At 40.4% G+C, this 20,277-nt stretch overlaps 1 protein-coding gene across 1 annotated transcript in view; it reads right to left on the bottom strand.

The window, feature by feature from the left end:
- LOC149285028 (uncharacterized) overlaps nt 1-19,931 on the bottom strand; it is a 31,275-nt gene extending 11,344 nt beyond the window's left edge. The window contains exons 1-2 of the mRNA XM_089495950.1: nt 19,050-19,931; nt 15,620-15,624 (exon numbers count right to left, since the gene is read on the bottom strand). Coding sequence (XP_089352076.1) covers nt 15,620-15,624; nt 19,050-19,886 — 842 coding nt within the window. The 5' untranslated portion in view covers nt 19,887-19,931. The remainder of the gene's footprint in view (nt 1-15,619; nt 15,625-19,049) is intronic.
- Nucleotides 19,932-20,277: the final 346 nt, after the last annotated feature.

Consider the following 20,277-nt stretch of genomic DNA (forward strand, 5'->3'; position numbering starts at 1 on the left):
TGCCCCAAATTCTTTATGGGGCCAGAAACCTCTTTGTTAGGAAGCGAACCTCGAATATCTCAGGAAGGCCCTATATCTCCCAAGGCCCCCTCCCTCCAGGGCCTCCTTCCTCTCTTTCCCTGAGTCTCTCTCTCTCCCCTGAAGGCCTCAAATGTCAACTGCCAAGCACTCAGGCAGAGACAGCCATTTTGTGTTCTGGCAGCCATTTTGTTTTCCGGTGGCACATTTTGTGTTTTGGAAGCCATTTTGTGTTCCAGTGGCCATTTTGTTTTCTGGCAGCCATTTTGTTTTCCGGTGGCCATTTTTTGTTCTGGAGGCCATTTTGTGTGCTGTTTGTGAGTGTGGAGAATGTTCCAAAACCTTCTCTGAAGCCTCAGTTGAACAGAGGTACACTGTTGCCAATTTTGTGACTTTCACACGGAAATTGGGATTTTTGAGTGCTTTCCGTGTGATTTCTGTGCCTGGCTCTATTCTGTGGAGATTCAGGGACTTTTGCACATTTCAGCTCCAGCCCTGAAAAAAAACAACCCAATTTCCGGGACAAACCCCCGAAATTGGCACCAGTGGCCCTGACTCTGAGAGCGAGGCTACAGAGCAACCAGTCCTGTTGGGAGTCACACGGAGAGTTTTCAGGCAATCAGAGAGAGGAGAGTGGTCGTCCGCCCCCCCCCCCCCGCCCTCAGGAAAAGCTCAGCCAGGGCAGACGTGCGGGAGACAAGGCTCTTATATACACACACAAATATATATACACAACACACACACACATATATATACACATATATGTCACAACAAACTACAATTCCCAGGATCCCCTGGTTTGACAAGGGAATTGCCTCCACGCTTACAGATCACAGCCCCAGAGAAAGAGTCTACAGTACATCAGTGTTGCCAATTTAAGTCCACTTCTTCAGCTGCATTAGGATTTAATAATGATAATAATAATGGTGATGATGATAGAGAGATAGATCTTGTAGAAAAGTTGGCAGCATGAGCTTTCCTAGACTTAAGCGTACTTCCTCAGATGCATGGGAATTGTAGTTTATTGTGGCACCAGAGCTCTTTCTCAGAAAACTACAATTCCCAGGGTTCCCTAGCACTGAGCCAGGGCAGTTAAAGCAGTCTCAAACTGGATTATTTCTGCAGTATGGATTGGATCTTGAGCATTTATAATAACAAAGGTCCAAAACACACTGCAGAAATAATCCAGTTTGAGACCGCTTTAACTGCCCTGGCTCCGTGCTAAGGAATTCTGGGAAATGTAGTTTATTGTGGCACCAGAGCTCTTTCTGATAGAGAAGGCTCAATGTCTCACAAAACTACAATTCCCAGGGCTCCCTAGCACTGAGCCAGGGCAGCTAAAGGGGTGTCAAACTGGATTATTTATGCAGTGTGGTTGCAGCCGAACACGTTTCTATTTGGCACAAAGCTTCCTGGACCCCCTTCATGTCAAAATAAATAACTTAAAGGTATTAGAAGGACTGAAAGATTCTTTGTTTGGTCCAATGGTAATTTTGAGAGTTGAAATAAGTTACAATTATTTTTATTCAATTAGGGTTACGTTTATTTGCAAAAGATCCGCCATATTAATAAATATATAAATACATCCTATTATTATTATGATTATTATTATTAACATTACGGGAACGTTACAGGGATTTTGACTGAATATTCCGTGTAATATTTGGGGGGGGGGGGATTCCGTGGATTTTGGTAAAACATGCCGGGAAATATTTTCGAGGATTGTTAGCAACACTAGTCCTGCCCTGCAGTAAGGCCCCTCCAATCCCTCTGAACCAAGGACTACAACTCCCACATCTTCTTTCTTTCTTTCTTTGTTATTTTCCTTCTTCCTTCCTTCTTTTCTCCCTAGCTGCCTTGTGTTAGTGGTGTTACTGCTCTTGTTGTCATTGTGTGCCTCCAAGTTGTTTCTAACGTATGGCGACCCTAAGGGAAGCCCTTCTCAGGCTTTTCTTGGCAAGATTTGTCCAGAAGAGGTTCTGCAAGTGCCTCCCTCTGAGGCTGAGAGAGTGCTACTTCTTGCCTAAGGTCACTCAGTGGGTTTCCGTGGCCAAGAGGGCATTCGAACCCTGGTCTCCAGGGTCATAGTCCAGTGCTCCAGCCACTGAACCACGCTGGCTCTTTCTTGAGGCTTTGTAGTGTTTTGTGGAGTGCTCCAAGTCATTGCCGACTTCTGGGGGGCCTCTCCTGGGGTTTTCTTGGCAATAGTTGTTCAGAGGAGGTTTGGCATTGCCTTCCCTGAGGCTGAGAGAGGCTGAGAGAGTGTGACCTCTTGTCCAAGGGACCCAGCTGGTTTCATGGAGGAGTGGGGCACTGGACCCTGGCCTCCAGAGTTGTAACCCAACACTCAAACCACTGCACCAGACTGCCTCCCATTCCCATGTACAACCTGAGAAATAAGTGCACACTTTTTTCTGTTCTTCATGTGTGACTTCAAGTCGTTTCCAACTTATGGCAACACTAAGGCAACTTTATCATGGGGTTTCCTTGGCAGGTTTCTTCAGAGATGGGTTGCCATTGCCATCCTTTGAGGCTGAGAGAGTGTGACTTGCCAAGTCCAAAACACACTGCAGTAATAAACCAATCTGAGACCGCTTTAACTGCGCTGGCTCAGTGCTAAGGAATTCTGGGAAATGTAGTTTTGTGAGACATCGAGCCTTCTCTGTCAGAGAGCTCTGGTGCCACAATAAACTTCAGTTCCCAGGATTCCCTAGCACTGGGCAAGGGCAGTTAAAACGTTCTCAAACTGGACTATTGCTGCCATGTGTTTTGGACCTTACTTGGCCGCAAACTGTCCATAGCCTGCAATGCATCTCCTAATTCTGTTGGCAGTCCCTCCCTCCCAACACTTTCTCATTTCCCCCCAAAACCAGCACAAAGCTGGCAGATGGAAAGAGGTTTTAAAGCAGCATTTAAATCTGCCATATTTGTTTTTAAAAGACTAAATGTCCCAAATGCTATTATCAGTTTTGTAGCTATTATTACAGAAAGACGTAGAGTGCAAACTCCTCAAGTACCTTTGTTTTCTGGAGTGAGATGTGCTTTTCCAACTGACTCACTGTGATGATCTCCGGTGGCCCAAGCAGCCAAACCGCGGCCCTGTAATAATAATAATAATAATAATAATAATAATAATAATAATGTTTTTATACGCCTCTCTTCAGCCAAAAGGCAATCAGAGTGGATTACAAATTGTTAATTAGATATTTAGACATTATGGCTCTTAGCCCAGCAGACCCTTAACTTCCTTAAATCTCGCTGCCATCATCCAGTGAATTATAAAAGGGTTTCCCTTAACCTACACTGGGATCAGTTAAGGAACCTTATTTCTACTTCTTTACTGATCTTCCCAAGCATCAACCAATCCAAGACACGTGTAAAAGGAGCGTCGAGTAGTAGATACTCCAAGGAGATATTTACTATAAATAACAAAATATAACTGAAATATAAGTCATACAAGATATTAAATTTACAGTGCTATATAAATAAAGGTTAATAAGAATAAGAATAAGAATAAGAATCTTGCAGGTACAAAATTTGTAAGTATATAATATTCAATTCATATAAGCTATTAAATAATAAATAAACCTAAGCGTCCAATTCTGAGACTAACTTCCAAGATCCGCTCTTTAACTCTCTCTCTGGATCTCCAACCGACACAATTCCCCCAACTGTCTCTTGGTCTCTTTGGCCTTATATCTCCTTCTCACGGAAGCTTCCAGAAGAACCTTTATCTTGCTCTCTGATTGGTCAAGAGAGCCTTCCATAGCAGTGATGTCATTCTGCATTTGCATAAACCTCCCTTTTCTGCCTGAAGAAGACCTCCATTGACTGGAGCCCAGTCATTGCACTTTCCCAAGGCAAGGCTTGCACCTATTTCCCAATGTTGTTCTTGGTGTCTGCCTTCCAGTTGTTTCCAGGTCTTATGGTGACCTTATGGGAGTCTCTGAAGGGGTTTTCTTGGCAGGTTCCTTCAGAGTGGGTTTCCCATGGCCATCCTCTGAGGCTGAGAGAGTGAGACTTGTCCAAGGCTTCAGTTCTTTTGGAAGCCTTTTTGCTTTATCTTCTAGAAGGAAGCTGAGGGGTTGCTTCTTGAAGAATGAGAGGAACCTTATGGCATCCAAAAGGCTAACATTCCCTGGAGTTATGTCTGATAATATGTATATATAGGATTGAAATACCTGTTCTTTTATTAAAAGGTTTATAGTGCACCCCATATCATAGAATGTCATAGCTATGTCCCTTAATAGCAGTTAACAGAATTAAACAGTATATAAAACAAAAACATGAAAACAAGCTGGACAAGGAAACTGTTACATGGATTTGTAATTGGTTGACCGGACGAACCCAAAGGATGCTCAGTAATGGCTCCTTTTCATCCTGGAGAGAAGTGACCAGTGGAGTGTCCAGTGGGGCTCTGTCCTGGGCCCAGTGCTATTCAACATCTTTATCAATGACTTGGATGACAGAAATGGAGGAATACTTATCAAATTTGCAGATGGCACCTAATTAGGAGGAGTAGATAATACCCCAGAGGACAGGATCAAAATTCAAAATGACCTGAACAGACAAGAAAGCTGGGTCCAAGCGAACAAAAAGAAATTCGACACAGAGAAATGTAAGGTACTGCACTTAGGGCGGAAAAATGAAGTGCACAGATATAGGATGGGTGACAAATGGCTGAATGGGATCTAGGAGTCCAGGTAGAACACAAGTTGAACATGAGTCCACAATGTGATGCGTCAGCTAACAAGGCCAATGCGATTTTAGCTGCATCAATAGAAGTATAGTGTCTAGAACAAGGGAAGTAATAGTGCCACTCTATTCTGCTCTGGTCAGGCCCCACCTGGAATATTGTGTCCAGTTCTGGGCCCTACAATTCAAAAAAGACATTGAGAAATTGGAGTGTGTCCAAAGGAGGGTGACTAAAATGGTGAAGGATCTGGAAACCCTGCCCTACGAGGAACGACTCAGGGAGCTGGGGATGTTTAGCCTGGAGAAAAGAAGGTTAAGAGGTGATATGATAGCCCTGTTTAAATACTTAGAGGGGTGTCATATTAAGGAGGGAGCAAGCTTGTTTTCTGCTGCTCCAGAGACTTGAACCTGGAGCAATGGATACAAGCTCCAGGAAATGAGATTCCAGCTGAACATTAGGAGGAACTTCCTGACAGAAAGGGCTGGGTTTTGTTGTTGTTGTTTTTTACATTATATCTTTATTAAATTTTCCAATAATATGTTCATCAATGCAAGTCACATAAATGCAAACTTCAATAACACAGAAGACATTTGATCTTCTTTCTCTTCTTTTTCTTCACTTCTTGCTTTAAAAGAGCTTATCTGTGTTGCCTATCACACTTCTTTTTGTTTCTTGCAATGAAGTTATACAATCCCCCCATTGAATTATCACATTTCCCCCTTTGTTTTCATATACAAAGGGTTGTATGTCCATACGTATTCTCCTAATTTTATCCAATAATCCTTATAACTTTGATTTCCTTGAAAAATATTTCTTCTCCTGCTCTCTTCACATATTTTATTTTGCTGATATTTATGCATAATATCAGATCAAATTTTTATTCACAGCCCATCTTTTCTCCCAATACGTCACTATCTGCATCCAATCCTTTTCTATTCTGTCTCTCTTCTTATCCTCCAGAGTACATGAAAGTCTATACAACTCTCTAATCTCATTAAGTTTTAACAGCCACTCATCTACCTGTAACTTTTCTTTTGATTTCCAGTATTTTGCTATCAATATCCTGGCCAGTGTTATCATATATAGTATAATTCACCATCGCTTGTTCTCATCTCTGCCTTCATGAAATGTGTCATATTCAGAAGGTACAATTCCGGTCTTTTCTTGTATTTTATACCATAAATTTGCTGTATTATTCTGTGTATATCTTCCCAAAACCCTTTTACCTTTTCACATTTCCACCAGATGTGGATCATCGTTCCTTTTTCTTTTTGGCAGTTCCAACAACTATCTGTTTCTATTTTAAACATCTTTTTCATTCTGGCTGGGGTATAATATCACCTATTGCTGATTATTAAAATGTTTCCCTTAATTCCTGACATTTGGTGAAAGAGTTTGTTTTTCCCAAGCTTTCTCCCATGCTTCTAACGGGATTTCATGTCCAATATCCTTTGCCCAGTCTATCATGTATTGCTTTATTGCTTCTTTTTCTCACTCTCTATCTCTGAATAATTTATAATATTTAGCTATTTTTTATCTTCTTCTTTTATTATTAATTCGTCAAATTCTGTTGTATCTCAATTCCCACCGTCTTTATGTCCTCATTAAATCTATATTTCATTCGATAGTAACTATACCAATTTATTTCTTTTTATCCAGAATCAATTCCTCCCTAGATTTCATACAAATTTCTTGTTTTTTATTTATTTTAATTATATCATTATATCTTAACCAATCTTTTTTTTGAGTCCCATCTATTAGCGAAAGCCTCCTGTCTTGATCCCCAACCCAGTATTTTGTAATAAAAATTTTCTTTTACAAATTTCCATGTTTCCGACAGTGCTCTTCGAATTGGGTTGTTATTGAAGTCTTTATTCACCAAAGCTTTATTGTACCATAGGAACGCGTGCCACCCAAATCGTATGTCTGGTCTTTCCACATTTAATGTTGTTATATCATTTAATTTAATCCACTCCTGTAGCCATATCATGTTAAATGCCCATCTAAAGATGTTTATATCTGGCATGGCACATCCTCTTTCTTCTCTTTTAAATTGTTCCACTTAATTCTTGCTTTACCCCCTTTCCAAATAATTTGTTTAAGTTCTTTATTCCATTGATCTATGATTCTTGGGGTTATACTGATTGGTAAATTCATAAAAAGGAATAGAAACTTAGGGAGTGTGGCCATTTCTATTGCATTTATTCTGCCAAGGAAAGATAAATTTAGGTTTGACCATCTATACAATTATTTACATATCTTATTCCACATTGTTTTATAATTATTATCAAAAAGATTCATGTTGTTATTGGATAACCAGACTCCTAAATATTTTACTTTATTTGTGACTTGAAATCCCGTTTTTTGTTTCAATAATTCTTTTTCTTGCTTAATTCAATTTTTTTGGTATTATCATAGATTTTCCCTTGTTGATCTTAAATCTTCCGAACCAATTTATTTCACACATTAAATGTTCGGTATTATTTATTGGGTCTTCAAGAATCACAACTAGGTCGTCCGCAAAGGCTCTCACCTTTGTTTCTTCTCCCTTTATTTTAAGTCATTTTATCCTTGAATTATTTCTAATCTTATTTAACAAAAATTCCAATACAGTTATGAATAATAATGGCGAGAGCGGACATCCTTGTCTCCTTCCTCTTCTTATATTAAATTCTTTTGTTAGTTCTCTATTAATTTTTAGACAAGCTGACTGGTTTTTATAAATTTCTCTCACTCTATCTTGATCCTCTTCTTTCTCTTTCTTTCTTCTGTAATCTCTCATTCTTTAACCTGAACCTTTGCTTTCCTTGATTCTTCTTGTCGTATTCTTGTTTGTAACTCAGTCACTTACTTTGCCTTTTGCCCCTTTCTTCTTAAACACTAACACTTTCTCTCTACTCTTACATTCATAACACACACATTACTACTTATCTGTGACTTCCTCCGCTTTATGAGAATGAACCAATTAAATACTCTCTTATACCTTGTTCTCTCGCTTATACCCTCCTCCTTCAATGTCTTAACAATACTATACTTTCCAAATGTTCCAACTACTATATTGTATCTGATACGGATATCTTTGACACAGATAATAACCACTAGGTTTTCCAGTCTTCTTTTTCTTTCTCTATAATCATCATCGTCGAGATTCTATAATAAGCTATATCGCTTTTTTGTTATTTGTTTGTTTGTTTCTATACTGCTTCCTTAGTTTATCTCTTTCTCCCTCTAACAAAAATACACATTATTTTCCTATATCATGAAATTAAAAATACACAGTAGAATAACATAGTTAGTAAATTAAAGTGCAACAAGAAGGATCGTCAATAGATAATCAAATCATTTCCCCATTCCTTCCTAATGAAACCTAATACTTTCCCCCACTCTTCTGATATACTTTCTCCCGAATTTTCTCTCAATATGAGTGATAGTTTGTCCATCTGCAATAAATCATAGAGATAGTTAATCCATCCTTCTGTTTTTGGTATTCCTTTTGTCTCCCATTTCCTGGCGTATAAACCCTGGCGCTAGCTCACATAGACATCCATATCCTCCCATGCTTCTTATCTGTATTCTCCTCCAACATCCTTAATAACATTCATCCTGGGGTTTCTTCTGGTGTAATTTCTAGTATCGTATTTATTGCATCTATTATCTGCCTCCAGTATTCTTTCACTTTTCCACATTTCCACCAACAATGAAAATAGGAGCCTGATGTTTTTTCACATTTCCAACATAAATTCTTCCTTTTCTTATACATTTTGGCTATTTTTATTGGGGTTAGATTCCATCTCAAGTACATTTTCAACCAGTTTTCTCTCAAGCTTTGTGCCAATGTAAATTTGATATCTTTCTTCCATATGCTTTCCCATTTATTGTAATCAATCGCGTCTCCTGTGTCCTTTGCCCAACTGAGCATTACCTCTTTAACTGTTTCTTGCCTTGTGTCCCACAATAATAATACTTTATAAATTTTGCCCATCATACCTTTTTGTTTTCTCTAATTTCTAATATTTCTTCTCATTCAGATTTTTTTAATCCGTCCCCATTCTTTTAAATCACATCATGTTCTCTCTTAAATTTGTCAATATTCAAAACAATTGAAACCAATTCCTTCAACTTTTAACTCTTCCTGAGATTCCTTCCTTCTCCCAGACAGCCTCACCTTGAAGAGCGGTGTTCCCAAGACAAGTCTGGGGTCCAAAGAAACTTGCTCAACCCTTCCCTAAGCCAGCCCCCAGTTCCCAAGCTAAAGCAACACAAGGGGAGGTTACATAGATACCAAGGTTCTCTTACTTCCCTTCCCTTTTCCCAGACAGCCTTAGCTTGAAGAGCAGTGTTCCCAAGCCAGCTTCACTCCTCCTTGATAACCATTCTCCAACTGCAGCCCCAGCCCCTCTCCAAACGCCCTCCTTCATCTAAAAGCCACTCCATCTGTCTTTGTAACATTTCCCACTATATGCTTTCTATGACCCATCACTCTACATTACCTACTATGAACTACAACTATAACTCCTACTTTAACTCTAATAATCAAACTCTAATATTTTACCCTTTATGACAGAACCCTTATACCCTGTTTCTGACACACAATGGGCCAGTCCCAATCCTTCAGGTATACAGCACCAGTCTGAAGTCACAATTCTCCCATCTCAATCTTTCAGGCAAGAAGCATGAGCCTGAGGTTGCAAAGGGCCAGTCTCAATCCTTCAGGTAAAGAGCACCACCCTGAAGTCACAATAGTACTGTCTCAATCCTTCATCCAAGGAGCATCAGACTGAAGTCAAAATGGTCACATCTCAATCCTTCAGGTAATCAGCATTAGCCTAAATTCACAATGGTTCCATCTCATGGCAGCAGACAAGGAGCATTGGTCTGAGATCACAATGGGCCAGTCCCATTCAGGTATGGAGCACCAGCCTGAAGTCACAATATGTCATGAATCCCTTCATTCATGCATTTAGGGATTCATGCCATAAGTGTTATAGGTTTAGGTTTAAATTAGAGTCAAGATAGACAGGATTTATAGTGGGTTAAAATAATATGACTTAATATGTGCTTTAATAAAAGATACTAGAAAGAGGTAAGGAGATCATGACTAAAGAATGTGATTGTTTGCTGGGATTGGAATGTGTGGGAATCATCCCAACAGAGGCTTGAGTTTAAAAGACTGGTCTCTGTAAAAGGAGGGGGAACATAGAGAATTATTGGTATTTTTATATTGTATTATGTTGTTATGGATTTATCCTTATTATATTTTCATATGGTATCATATTAGATTGGGATGGATGAGATTTCATTATACACACACACACACACACACACACACACACACACATCGTTAAGCCATAATGTTAATTAAAACTGTTGTGTGGCTGAGTTCTGTGGTCCAAGGCCACAGATGCAGTGGTTGAGATAAGGCACATGAGAGCTTAATTGTTTTTAGAAAAGCTGCCAGAATCCCAGATGGGAGGACACTGAGCAGAAAAGGGTGGGAGAACGCTGTGCGGGAAAGGGCTATCCAATTAATCAGCTTTATTGGTTAATGGAGTGGAGTTAATTGATATGGATATAAAAGTGATAAGTTTATACTCTCTTTCATTCCTGACATAAAAGTCACTTCTGTTGCATGTATCTTCTTCATTACAAGCTGTTCCTTTTTCAAAGTACTGCCTTTTGTGTTGCAAGAGGGGCTGCAATTAGGACCCTGACAGATATCTCTCTCCCCTTCCATTCACCCTGCTGTCCCAAAAGGGCTGGAGAGCATACCAAACCAACCACAGAACCTTTCCCTGCTCTTGTGTAATGCCAGGTCAGTCAAAAATACAATGCAAATGGTCCAAGATCGCCTACTGGACAAAGAGGCTGACCTGTCTTGTTTCACAGAGACCTGGCTGGGTGATGATAGCTCAGCCTCCTGGGCTCAGGCCTTACCAGTCGGGTTCTCTGTCAGTGAGCAGGTAAGGGGACGTCCCTTTGGTCCATGCATACAATCTTGCTTTGGCCAGGATACCTATCCATAAGATGGACCACATCGAATGTATTTGCCTCAGCTTAAAGACTAGGGAAAGTCTGGGGATTCTGTTGGTTTAATGTCCATCCACCCTGTTGCTTAACATAAATACTCTCTGGAAAAGATAACATCAGAATTAACACAAACCAGGGAAAGAGTGACATTCCTGGAGGAAGAATATTAAAAATTGGGAAAATAGATAGAGAGATTAACAGAAGAACATACTGAAGATACAGCAGAAAAAAATAAATTAGAGCAAAGATTTAGGAAGCAATGTCTTAGAATAAGAGGTCTTCCCAAATAGAAGAAGATCTATATAAAAGGATAATACCGGCCTTGGCTGAATTTATGGACCTAGATAATGAAACCTTTCTCCTTGAGGTGGACAAGATGTTTAGAGTAAGCTCCTGGGTTGTAAAACAGAAGAGACTGCCCAGAGATATCGTGATTTATTTTGTTAGGACTCAAATGAAAGAAGCAATTCACCAACAACACTTTCATACAAGATTCAGAAAGGAAGAAAATGAAATTTTATTGTTTAAAGGTATCTCTGGGAAAGTGTTAAGGAAGAGGAAGGAATATGGACCACTGACTAAGGTTTTGCGCAGCAATGGGATCTACTACAAATGGGAACTAACTCAGGGCCTATCTTTTAATTCAAGCAAAAAAGATACCAAATCAATGGTACAAAAAGAAAGAAATGTTCTACATGAGAATGAAAAAGAACTTAATAAAGGGGGCAGTCAGAAAGAAGAAAGAAAAAACCCGGGGAAAGGAGAAGAGGATAAGGAGGAAGAGAGCTTAGAAGAAGAAACAGAAGAAGGAGAATTGCTTGGGAAACCAGATCCAAACACAAGAGAGGACGATATAGATGGAGAATGTGACGATGAAACGGGAAAAGGCAGACATCCTATCATTGAATGTTAAAGGAATTAACAGACCCCAAGAACGAGGTAAACTTTTCCATTATTAAGGGAAACAGAGACTTGATGTAATTTGCCTTCAGGAAACCCATATAAAGAAAGAGGATATAAGATTGCAGAAAAACACCAAATTGGGGAAATAATACATAGCAGCCTCAAAAAAGAGGAAAAAAGGTGTAGTGATTTATGTAAAGGATAAATGAGAATCTAAAGAGGTATTCTCAGACCCCAATGGATACTTGGTTGGTGGAGAAGTTACTTTACAAGACAAAAGGATCCTAATGGTGGGAATTTATGTACTCTTAGACAATAAAGGCCCGTTGTTTGGAAAATGGAAAAGACAAATGCCAGACCGTATGAGCGATAGGCCCTTAATGATGGGAGATTGGAAAGGAGTGATAGGTCCCCAGATAGATAGAAAAGCAGACAACAAAATATACTCAAAGCAAGGGAAACTGCCAAAATCTTTCTTTGAATTAAAATAAGCCTTCATATTAGAAGATACTGGAGAATCAAGTATGGTCTGTCTAAGGATTCACGTTCTTTTCAAACACCCATCAATCCTGGCTGAGAATAGATATGTTCTTTACTTCCCCCGACTATTAGCACAATGGTGGAAGCAGTAGAAACCCTACCAAAAATCCTATCGGGTCACAATCCAATTTTATTGTCTTTGAAGAATAAACCTAAGGAACTGATATGGAGACTAGATGAGACTTTGTTCAAAGACGGAAAAATTCTAGATAAAGAAAAAACCCCACTTAAATCCTTCTTTGAATAAAATCTGAATGAGGAAGTCAGCCCAGAGATCGTCTGGGACACAAGGAAAGCGGTAATGAGGGGTTTCTCTTTGAAGCAATCTTACGCAAGGAAAACAAATAGAGAAAAGAATTGGAAAGAACTACGGGAAAAGTTAAAGGATAAGGAACGATTACTTAAAGAAAAACCCCAAAACAAAATGATTCAACAACAGATTAAGAAGATTCAAAAGGAAATATCCATGTGGCTAATTGAAGACCAGGAGAAATAATCAAGATACATCAAAGAGAAACACTTTGAGAATGCTAATAAACCTGGCAAATGGTTAGCAAGGAAACTGAAAAAGGAAAAGGAGAAACGGATCTTTTCAAATGTTAAAGAAGAGGACAAGATTTATTCCAACCAAAAACATATGAAAGAATGTTTATATAAATATTTCACAAATCTATACAAAGAAGAATATATTTCCCAGGAGAGGATACAAGAATCTTTGGACAGAGAAGACATAGTAAATATTGATGAAGAACAGAGAATCGAACTTAATAATCCAATAATGGCTCCTGAGGTGCTAGAAGCAATCAGTAAAACCAAGGCACCCAAAGCGCCAGGGCCAGATGGCCTAAGCGCAATGTATTAGAAGAGCTTACAGAAAGAGCTACTTAAACCCCTAGTAGAAATCACGGATAGACTCTCACAAAGAAGAACGCCTGACTCTTGGAAGAGAGCTGATATTGCACTGATTCCTAAAGAAAGTAAGGAGCTGTTAAGGATTTCTCTCCTTAACAACGATTATAAAATCTTTGCAATGGTCTTAGCAGAAAGATTTTTTAAAACCCTACAAAATATCTTAAACGGAGACCAAATGGGCTTCCTCCAAAAAAGGCACCTTAGAAACAACACGAGGAATTTACTAGATATTAGAGAAATCTATGAGTAGAAAATAGATTAAAAAGCAGCTACAATTTTTCTTAATGCCAAAAAGGCATTTGATGAAATTAATTGGACCTTCATGCTGGAAACCTTAAGAAAAATGGTTCTAGGAAATAACTTTATCAGCTGGATAGATGCAATCTATAGAAAACAAACAGCGAGGCTTATTATTGATGGGGGAAAAGCGAAGGCGTTACCTGTAATGAGAGATACCCCTCTCACCTTTGTTATTTATAGCCACTTTAGATACTCTGAGTCCTAGCATTAAAGAAGATAAGAAGACCAAAGGCCTGAAAATAAAACAGGAAGAGTACAGACTTAAACTATACACGGATGATGTGGTGATATACTTATCTGACCCAATAGAAAGTGTTAATCCCCTGCTTTATAAATTAAAGGAATATGGACAGCACTCAAGTTTCCGGATTAACAGGGATAAGACAAACATTTTACCAATGAATTTAACAAAAGAATGATCAGGAAAATCTACAAGAAGTGACTGGCTTTAAAGTAGAAAAAAGGTCAAATATCTAGGTGTTGAGTTCACCTCTAAAAACCGAGACCTCTTTAAAAACAACTACGAGAAAATATGGGGTGATATCAAACAAGGTCTCAATAGATGGGCTAAACTCAACCTGTCCCTCTTGGGAAGGATCGCGGCAGTTAAAATTAATGTAGGGCTTAAATTACTATTTTCATTTCAGACTATACTATCCTTCTTAATGACAAACCATTTTTAGAACGGCAGAAGGACCTGCAAAAGTTCATCTGGGCAGGAAAAGATCTAGATCCAGATTTAAATCTCTAATAGATGAAGTAACGATTCACAATCCTCTCTTCTATTTTGACCTGACACCTCTTTGGGTGTTTGAAGGACAGTCGTGTGGATGGATTTTAAAACACAGACCAAGCGGCTGGTTAAACAAGGATATAAGTTTACTTTTAAAAACAGAATAGGCAAAGGTATCTTTGAGATGGAGTTGTTACTATGTCTTCCTTTTGTTACATATATACAGGGCTGGTTTTAACTCAATAATAATAACAACAACAATAACAACAACAACAACAACAACAACAACAACAACAACTCCGCCACACAGGCTATACTATCACTCAAGAAATGATGTAAGCCAAAGCCCTCTTCCTGAGTCTGGTTCCACTGAGTCTCTCTTCTCCAGACTCTCCAGAACTAATCCTGTCCCTCTCTGGACAAAGCAGTTCCTTAAGTAACCATCCCTCAGGAACTATGGGAACCCAGTCCTCTCTTGGACTCTACTGTTCCCATCCTCTCTATCACTATCTCCCACTGAACTCCCGCTTCATCCCTCAGGATTGCAAACCCTAACTGACTCCACCCAACTGCCAAGCGGAATCTTCAAACTCCTCAGCCAGCACCTGATTGGCTTAGAGTCTCTGGCTTCTGATTGGCTGGTTTGGAAGTCAGTCCGTCACACGCCTCCCCCCTTTAATAGGTTCATTGAGACACAGAACCAAACAGTTCTATGGTCCAAGGAACTCCCAGTTATCAATTATACTTACCCATTATATATAACATTATACACACATCAGGTGACACATGTGATATATTTCATATACTTATCAAAAACCATTTCCAACTTAAATATCTTTGGTATTTTCCTGTATGTTCCCCTTTTAAACATATGTCTAATATCAGTTCTACCTGTTATAACAACTTACCATCATTTTCTTGTAAGTTTAGCATATTATAACCATATCCCTTATCACTTGTTGGGTTTTGATATTTTAATAACACTTAAATAACCTTTTCCCCAACTTTAGATCTTTATATGTTCCATTTAAATGTTTTTATCAAACATATTTAATCTTTAACCCTTTTCTCTTATTGATGGAGCATCATCTCCAACCACTTTGTCCCGTTCCCAGTATGGTTTTGAAAACACTTCATCTTCCATTATACTAATGGCAAACTACAATATATTGGTTTTCTAGTCTATCAACTCAATTATATCCTTGTCCTATTTAGGAGTCTTCTCTGGATCAGTCCTTGTAACTGACCACGTGTTTCTTTTTACCGGCTGTGGACTTAACACCTCATCTAGTAAAAAGTCTTTGCTTCCTCCTGTTTCACTGGACCACATTCCTTGAGTGCGCTGAGCAATCTTTACATCTTCTTCTGGAGACCGTAAAGTGTCCCTTATCAAAATCATCCCGTTCTCTAGATAGTTCATCACAATCTTTGGGCTTTTTCCCTCTGTTGAATCTCCTTTTCCAGTTGGTGGATGGCTTTTGGGGTCCCACCGACGCTTGTCTGTCATCTGGTCGCCACCAGTATGTTTGACAGCGAAGTTTATAGATGTGAACATGTTCTGCATATACACATCTATTCTTTCAATTTTTACTTTAAGATTCTTCCAGTCTCTGTGAACTAAACCCTTTTCTTGGGTTATATCACCCATTTGCCAAACTACATATTTTTCAACACTGTCCATTTAATATATAGCTTCCAGAACCCTGAACTCTTTATTAGAACCTACAAAAGCCTGTTGTGATGCTTTTAATAACTAGTTCGCAGACAAAATCTCTCAGATAAGAGCCGAATTGGATGCTGGCCTTACGACAGAAGTGACAGGAGAGGTATCCAGAGCCTCTGCCCATACTGTTATTCTGGATCAATTTGAGTCAGTTAGTACAGAGGATGTGGAGAAGCTCCTTGGGAGTATGAAAAGAGGACTTGCTCTCTTGATCCTTGTGCGTCTTGGCTGGCTGTCCAGGGGGAGATACCATCAAGATGCTGCTAAACATATAACTAATGCATCTTTCAGGGAAGGCTGTCTTCCATCTTGCTTCAAAGAGGCGGTGGTTAAACCACTTCTACAAAAAGCCTTCCCTTGACCCTCTGGACAGAAACAATTACAGGCCAGTTTGGATCTTAATATTCTTAGGCAAGGCAATTGAGAGGGCAGTCGCCATTCAACTCCAAGCAGTCTTGGAAGAAATGGATTTTTCTACATCCATTTCAAACTGAATTTAGGACGGGTTACAGAGTTGAGACAGCCATGGTCACATTAGTCGATGACCTCTGTCTGAGCATCGACAGCTCTTTGAAAAGGGGAAGTGTGACCCTGCTGGTGCTATTGAAGGCCTCTCAGCGGCCTTCAATACCATTGACCACAGTATCCTTCTGGAACATATGGGAGAGTTGGGAATTGGGGCACTGCTTTCCAGTGGTTCAGGTCCTACATCTCGGGCAGATTCCTGTCACTTGAGGCAGTTCTTCGTCCAAGAGGGAGCTCAAGTCGGGCGTCCCTCAAAGCGTGATTCTGTCCCCAATGCTATTCAACATTTACATGAAGCTGCTGGGTGAGATCATTCGGAGACATGGGGCGGGGAGCAGGGAGACCTTGAAACAGTAGTACATGCGCTGGTCACCTCTCGGCTCGACTTCTGTAACGCACTCTACATGGGGCTACCCTTGTGCCAAGTTCAGAAACTTCAATTGGTACAGAATATGGCAGCCAGGTTGGTTACGGGCTCTTCTAGAACTGCCCACATTACACCGGTTCTTAAATCCCTCCACTGGATGCCCATTAGTTTCTGGGCAAGATACAAGGTGTTGGTTCACTCTGGAACGACCTCTGGATGAGATCTGTCCTATTAACACCTTGGAAGCCTTTAGGAAAGCTATTAAGACGGACCTCTTTCCAGACTAGATTAGATCTATTGACTTGCCTCCCCCTCCTCCTGACCCTTACCCTTGCCATCGTTAGTGTGATGGAAATTGATATTGATGTATATCGTTCCTGCCCTCCCACCTCTCCTTCAGAAAACGACCCATTTCTTGCCCCAAAAAACTTTTTTACTGTATTGTGTTATGAAAGTTTTAAATTTTCTTGCTGTTTAATAGGATTTTTAAGGGTTGATTAATGTTTTTATAATTGGGAGAAGGGTTGGGGGTTTGGAATTTTAATTGTATTTCTTAAATTGTATGTTATTTTATTACTGTAATCCTCTTTGATTCCATTGAAAAAAGGTGGAATATAAATAATAAGAAGAATAAGAATAACAACATCTCTTCAAGGGGGTCAAAAGCCCTTTCAGTATGCTCCCAGAACTGGGGGGGATGTTTCTGGAGCTGTGGGTCTCTCTGTTGGTCCTCCTCTGCAGGGTTGTTGTGAAGGAAAAGATAAGTATGTGAGGGAGGGTACCCAATCTGGATCCTGTGGGTCTCTAAGCCTAGTTCCCAGGTTGACAGGGGATTGCCAGAGTTTTGAGGTCCCTCAAAACTCTTCTCTCCCCCCCCAGAGCCCCCTCCCCCAGGACTCCAGAGAAAACTCCCCCCCCCCCAAGAAAAATGTCATTGAATCCTATCCTGTGCGGTGCTTTCTATTTGGCACAAAACTCTTCCATAAATGAGTCATCAGAAGAGAGGGGTTCTCCTCGGCCCCACTTTCCACGAGGGAGGGGGCTCCTCAAAGACCTTTTTACCCTTGGATCCCCCTCCCCTCCATGGCCATGCCTCTCTCCAAGGGTCCCACCGGCCTTCATTTCTCATAATAACTCCCCAAGTACCCGGGACCCAAGGAATCCCCCAAGGAGGGGGCAGGGAAGGAAAGAGGGATAGGAGGCCTTGCAGGACCCCTGCCTTTCTTTGGGGGGAGAAGAGGGGCCTCTCCCCTCCAGCCATTCCTCTGAATGAAAAGGGCTCTCCCCACTTCCCTCCCTCCCTAAGAAGAGACTGTGAGGGCAAAAATGGCTTCTGGGGCTGAGACTGTGCAGGTGCATATAGTCCCAAAGGCCCCTCCTCTGCATGCACAGGGATTGCCAGGGCCTAGATGCTGCTGCTTATTTCGCTGGTGGCCTTTGCAGGAAAGGAAGGTATGCGCCGGGGTTCAGTGGCCTCCCCTTCCTTCGCTCCTTTATTCCTTTGAGGAGACCGTGATGGAGGCCAAGGTGCAGTGCTGGACTCAGGAGGGAAAGGCAGGAAAGGAAGGCTCTGCTTTGGAAATATAGCTATCTCTGTGTATCCTGTATGTTTGTGTCTGTGTGTCTGTGCTGTTCTTATGGCTGGGAATGGAGATGAGAACTGAGGAGAGAAGAAAGGGTCAGTTTTGGGCAAATTCAGAAATTCTGTGCATCAAAGTCCAGTGTGTTGAAACAGTAAAGAACTTTATTGAGAACACATAGAAATTCAGTGTTTAAGCCAGAACTGACCACTCCAATCCAAACAATACATTAAAACCCCTAAAACCTAAAACATGACCCTCTTCCAAACTTAACCCCCACCTTCAATTTCCACAGTCTATGCCCCACAGGTAACAAGGCCCCCTTTTGCCATTCCCAGAAACTAGCCCTTTCTGTTAATACCTGCCCCCAACTTTCTTAAGCCAAAATCCCACACATTGCAAAAGCTATAATTCCCATAACTATTCTAACCAGCTGCAATAAATCCCAACTTCCCATCTACCTAACCTATACCACAACCCACAATCCCCAGCCAAATTGACAACCAAAAGCAATTATTTATACTATTGGCAATTAAAACCTAAACTTAACAAAATCCAACTTGAAAACATAGAGACATATTGACAGACAACTTTTACAAATAAGATCACAAAGGCCTTTTCTTTGCACTGCTGGATTGAAAATATATTTTTTGTATTCGTTATTGACAAATATAATGTTAGGATTTGTGTGGCCTCTCTCCTCTGTGGACTCTCTGATGTTTCACTAGGACTGACCTCTGAGAAAAACATTTCCCACAACGCTGGCATTTGTATGGCTTGTCTCCAGTGTGGACTCTCTGATGTGTCACTAGGCTTGACTTCTGAGAAAAACCTTTCCCACAACGCTGGCATTTGTATAGCTTGTCTCCAGTGTGGACTCTCTGATGTGTCACTAGGCTTGACTTCTGAGCAAAACACTGTCCACAATGCTGGCATTTGTATGGCTTCTCTCCTGTGTGGACTCTCTGATGTTTCACTAGGTCTGACTTCTGAGAAAAACCTTTCCCACAATGCTGGCATTTGTATGGCTTCTCTCCTGTGTGGATTCTCAGATGCATGACAAGGACTGATTTGTAGGCATAACTTTTCCCACAATGCTGGCATTTGTATGGCTTCTCTCCTGTGTGGACTCTCTGATGTATCACTAGGTTTGACTTCCAAGAAAAACCTTTCCCACAACGCTGGCATTTGTATGGCTTCTCTCCTGTGTGGACTCTCTGATGTATCATTAGGATTGACTTCTGAGAAAAACCTTTCTCACAATGCTGGCATTTGTATGGCTTCTCTCCTGTGTGGATTCTCAGATGTGTCACTAGGTATGACTTCGTAAAAAAACATTTCCCACAATGCTGGCATTTGTATGGCTTCTCTCCAGTGTGGAATCTGTGATGCATCACTAGGTTTGACTTCCAAGAAAAACGTTTCCCACAATGCTGGCATTTGTATGGCTTCTCTCCAGTGTGGAATCTGTGATGCATCAATAGGTTTGACTTCCAAGAAAAACGTTTCCCACAATGCTGGCATTTGTATGGCTTCTGCCTGGTGTGGACCCTCTGATGCATGACTAGGATTGACTTGTAAGCAAAAATTTTCCCACAATGCTGGCATTTTTGTGACCTCTTTCCTGTGTGGACTCTCTCATGACTCAAATGTTTTTCTGTAAAGAAGGACAATTACAGATGAGACTGAAAATCAGACTTAACAGAGGAGGGTGTTACCACATGATTTAGCCCTCATTAACCCCTCCTTCTTAGAGATTAAATTAATAAAGTTGCTGTGAGTAAGCCAAGCCTGACCCTGCTGCTTATGCCCCTAAATCCATTGAACAGTTGCATTCTTACTCCTAGGAGCTAGCAAAGAAGAGACCATATGGGAACTGCCTTGAGGGAATCAGTAGAAAAAGATAGTCAAAGGACTATTGAAAAAAAAATTCAATTAAACATGTACAAAAAT

Source organism: Sceloporus occidentalis, unplaced genomic scaffold, assembly GCF_023333645.1.
Source record: "Sceloporus occidentalis isolate IW3139 unplaced genomic scaffold, rSceOcc1.0.p SCAF_86, whole genome shotgun sequence".
Classification (NCBI taxonomy): domain Eukaryota; kingdom Metazoa; phylum Chordata; class Lepidosauria; order Squamata; family Phrynosomatidae; genus Sceloporus; species Sceloporus occidentalis.